Below are 3920 nucleotides of genomic sequence, written 5' to 3' on the forward strand. Positions count from 1 at the left end.
CCCCCCCGGAGGTCCGGCGCCGGCCGGGAGATCGGGAGCACTGCGACGCGTGCCAGCCGTGGCGCCCGGCGCGGGTACTCAAGTTGGCGCACGCGCCTCCGGCCCGCCGGGCCCTCATATCCGCCCGCCCGCCCGCCCACCAACCCCCTTTCCATCTGCCCAGACCCCCTCGGGTCTCCTCCCGCCCCTCCCCCTCCTCGCCTCTCGCCCCTCCTTGCCTCCCAACCCGCCTCGCCCTCGCACCACCGCCGCGCCGCCGCGCCCGAGCCCACACCATGAGCCCCGCCGCGGGCGCCGACCAGCAGGGGACCCTGGACCACCTGCTGTCGGTGGTCCGATCCATCCTGGAAGACATGGGCCTCCCGGTCCCCCGGCCGCTGACCTGGGTCACGGTCGACGGGTGGAATGACTTCGACCTGTACGACGTGGAGGTGGTCCCGCTGCGGGATCTGCCCGACTTCTCGGTCCGCCTGGCCGAGCGCCTCGGGGCCGCCATCAGCGAGGGCTTCATGGCCGAGATCAACCAGCTGACCGAGGGTGCCCCGGATGTGCGCTCCCCCTCCCTCCCGACTGCTCTGCTTGCCACTGCTCGGCACCATGCCCGCCCCCTGCTCCCTGGCCCCCGCCTCCCGCTTCCCGCCTCCCGCCTCCCGCCTCCCGCCTCCCGCCTCCCGCTTCCCGCCCCCCGCCTCCCGCTCCCTGAGAACACACGCACAGAGAGAAGGAGAGAGAGAGAGAGAGAGAGAGACTGATTCGACCCCCCTTGCCCCCCTCTCGCGCCCTTGCACACACACACACACACACACACGATACCATCGCCCCAGGACGGCTTCCTCACGTACGAATACCTGCGCAAGCTGTACATGAAGTTCGACAAGCTCGGACAGTCGGCCCGGCCCACGTCCCCGGTCCGGCAGCTGCTTTTGCCATCCGGCCGGCCGCGGCCACTGCCGCCGATGCGCGCGCGCCTGGCCGACACGGCGGCCACGGCTGCCGCCGGCACCGGCGCCGGTGCCGCGCCCGGGGCCCTGGTCCCGGCCGCCGGGCACTCCTCGCGCTCGGTGCTCATGGCGGCCGGCGCGCAGGCCGTCCAGCAGCTCGGCCCCGGCGCCGTGCCCCCCGGCATGGCCGCGTACGAGGTCTTCCCGAAGCATGATGATCACTCGGCCGCCGGGCATTCGCAGCAGCAACAGCAGCAACTCCAGCAGACCCCCCCGCGGCCGCCGACACGGCCCATGCTCCTGGTCAGCTGTGAGAACGAGTATCTGGACATGTCCCACATGCTGGAGGACTTTTGCTTCTTCCTGGACCACACCATCAACACCGTGTCCAAGCAATTCCCCTCCTTCACCCTGGACACGTCGCTCCTCCGGGCCCACATCGGCATGCTGGAGAACACGGCCAGCATTCGCACCGCCGAGGCCGAGTCCCAAAAGTCCATGGTCTTCGCCCTGAACCTGACCATACGCGACATCGAGCAGGTGGTCGAGGCCCTCAAGGAGGAGAAGGCCGAGCTGGCCACCAAGCTGGAGGCCGCGCGCGAGGATGTCCGCGCCAAGGACCGCGACCTGGCCTTCCTCCACCGGGACCTGGACCATGCCCAGTCGCTCCTGGCCCAGGAGGAGGAGCGGCATCGCGAAACCGGTGCGTCTGCCCCCGGCCCCGGGCTCTTGCTGCTGCCGCCGCCGCCGCCGCCGCCGGGTCTTTCCTTGCGCCCTTCTCCCGTCCCTCCCCTTGCCGCTGTCTCTTTGCCTGCCCGCCCGCCCGCCCTGCTCCCCGGGCCGGGCCCCGGCACGCCATCCCAACTCACCCAGCATCACCATGCCCCCTCCCCTCGCACAGGGCAAAAGCTCACGCGCGCGCTGGCCGACAAGCACGAGCTGCAGGACGAAATCAAGAGCATGAAGGCCCAAGTGAGCTTCGCCCGCAAGGAGTACCACGGCCACAAGGATGAGATCGAGCGCCTCAAGAAGGCCAACGACATCATTTCCCACCGGGAGCGCTTCCTCCGGAAGAAGCTCGAGCAGGCCGAGGGCGAGATCATCACCCTGGCCACGTCTCCGGTCCGGCCGCCGGCCATCAGCCAGGTGCGCTGCCCTGCCGGTGTTCGTGCTCGCGCGGCCGTGGCCACGCGCACGCACCTCCGCCTCCGCCTCCGCCTCCCACCCCGCCGCTGCTGACCCATCCATGGCCCCTGCCGGTCCCCGGCGCCCAGGTCCCCGGCGCCGGGACGCCCACTCCCCCGGCCGACGAGGACTTGCTGGCCGCCGCGCCGGCCGCCGAGGCTGCCGCCGCGCCAGGTCCCGACGTGGCTCCCCCGGCGGCCGAGGCGGCCCCCGAGCCCCAGGCCCCGGCCACCCCCGGGGCCGCTGGTCCTGCATGCAGCCCGGCCGAGCGCCGGGCCCTGCCCCTGCGCGAGCTCCTGGCCACCGGCGACCTGGCCGCCAGCCTGGAGCTCTTCTCGCCGGAGGGCGGCCTCGGCACCAGCATGCAAACGCACCCCACGCCGGATGTGGTGCTGGCTGGGCAGCATCTGACGCCGTTGACGTCGCGCCGGCGCCGGCCCAGGTCGGCGGTCGATTCGAGCCTGGTGCTGGCCTCCTGCTCGTCCTCCTCCGGCTCGGAGGGCCACCTTTCGGACGGCCATGACCACGAAGACCCGGAGGACGACGAGGACCTGGGCTTCATCGACGATGACGAGGAGGATGGCTTCCTGCTGTCGCCGTCGGCGCTGCGCGGGGTGCCGCTGCTGGACAGCGACCCGGAGCTCTCGCCCCGGCGCATCAATCGCCAAGCCCGCCGGGCCACCTTCCACTCGCTGGCCAAGACCACCGGCCGGGCTCTGGACAGCAGTGTCGACAGCACCGGCAGCAGCCCGCACGGCAGCAGCACCGCCAGCAATGGCAGCCTGCTGTCCTCGTCGCTGGACGCGTCGCTGGCCGCCGGCCCGGCCGGCCTGTCGGATGTGCCCCTCAGCGTGGAGGACTTCGACCCGGCCGGCATCCAGCTGGACCGGCTGATGTTCCACTCGGAGAAGAAGGCCCTGCTGCAGTCGCTCAACCACCTGACGCAGGAGCGCGAGGAGGTGGCCGCCCAGCTGGACGCCGTGGCCACCGCCGGGCAGGATGTCCTGGCCGAATTGACGGCCGCCTGTGCCGCCGATGACACCGAGGCCGAGAGCGTGCAGCTGGTCGGCCTGCAGCAGGCCCTCGCCCAGCTGGCGGCCATGCGCCAGCAGCTCCAAGCCCGCCAGCAGGCGGCCACCGAACGAGCCGACGCCCTGGCCTCCGAGAGGGAGACCCTGCTCGTGGAGAAGGAGGCCCTCCTGGCCGAGAAGGAGACCCTCCTGGCCGAGAAGGAGACCCTCCTGGCCGAGAGGGAGGCTGCTGCGGCTGAGCGCGACGCGGCCGTGTCCGACCGCGAGGCGCTCACCGCCGAGCGCGATGCCCTGCTCTCCGAGAAGGGGGCCCTGGCCGCCGAGCGGGAGGCCCTTGCCCGGGAAAAGACCGGTCTCCTGGCCGAGCGCGATGCCGCCGTCGCCGACAGGGAGTCCATCCGGGCCGAGCATGAGGCCCTCGCCACGGACAAGGCCAGCCTGGTGGCCGAGCGTGATGCCGCCCTCCTGGAAAAGGCATCCACCATGGCCGAGCGCGATGTCCTGCTGGCGGACATCGCCTCGCTGACCGAGCAGACGCGCGACTTGGCGGCCCAGTGCGCCGCCAACAGCATCCAGCAGGCGGACATGGCCACCCGGCAGACGCAGACCTCCGAGCAGCTGGCCGGCTTGGTGGCCGAGCATGCGGCCCTCACGGCCAAGCATGCGGCCCTGCTGGAGCAGGGCGACGCCTCCGCCCAGCAGCTGGCCGACCAGCTCCACGCCCTGACCGCCGAGCGTGATGCCCTGACCGCCGAGCAGGAGA

At 72.2% G+C, this 3920-nt stretch overlaps 1 protein-coding gene across 1 annotated transcript in view; it reads left to right on the plus strand.

The window, feature by feature from the left end:
• Positions 1-275: 275 nt before the first annotated feature.
• H696_01871 (hypothetical protein) overlaps positions 276-3920 on the plus strand; it is a gene marked incomplete at both ends in the record, with an annotated part of 4883 nt that continues 1238 nt past the window's right edge. The window contains 5 exons of the mRNA XM_009495772.1: positions 276-548; positions 825-1644; positions 1843-2087; positions 2216-3893; positions 3917-3919. Of these exons, the coding sequence (XP_009494047.1) occupies positions 276-548; positions 825-1644; positions 1843-2087; positions 2216-3893; positions 3917-3919 (3019 nt within the window). The remainder of the gene's footprint in view (positions 549-824; positions 1645-1842; positions 2088-2215; positions 3894-3916; position 3920) is intronic.

This window comes from Fonticula alba (genome assembly GCF_000388065.1).
Source record: "Fonticula alba strain ATCC 38817 unplaced genomic scaffold supercont2.3, whole genome shotgun sequence".
Taxonomy (NCBI): Eukaryota; order Rotosphaerida; family Fonticulaceae; genus Fonticula; species Fonticula alba.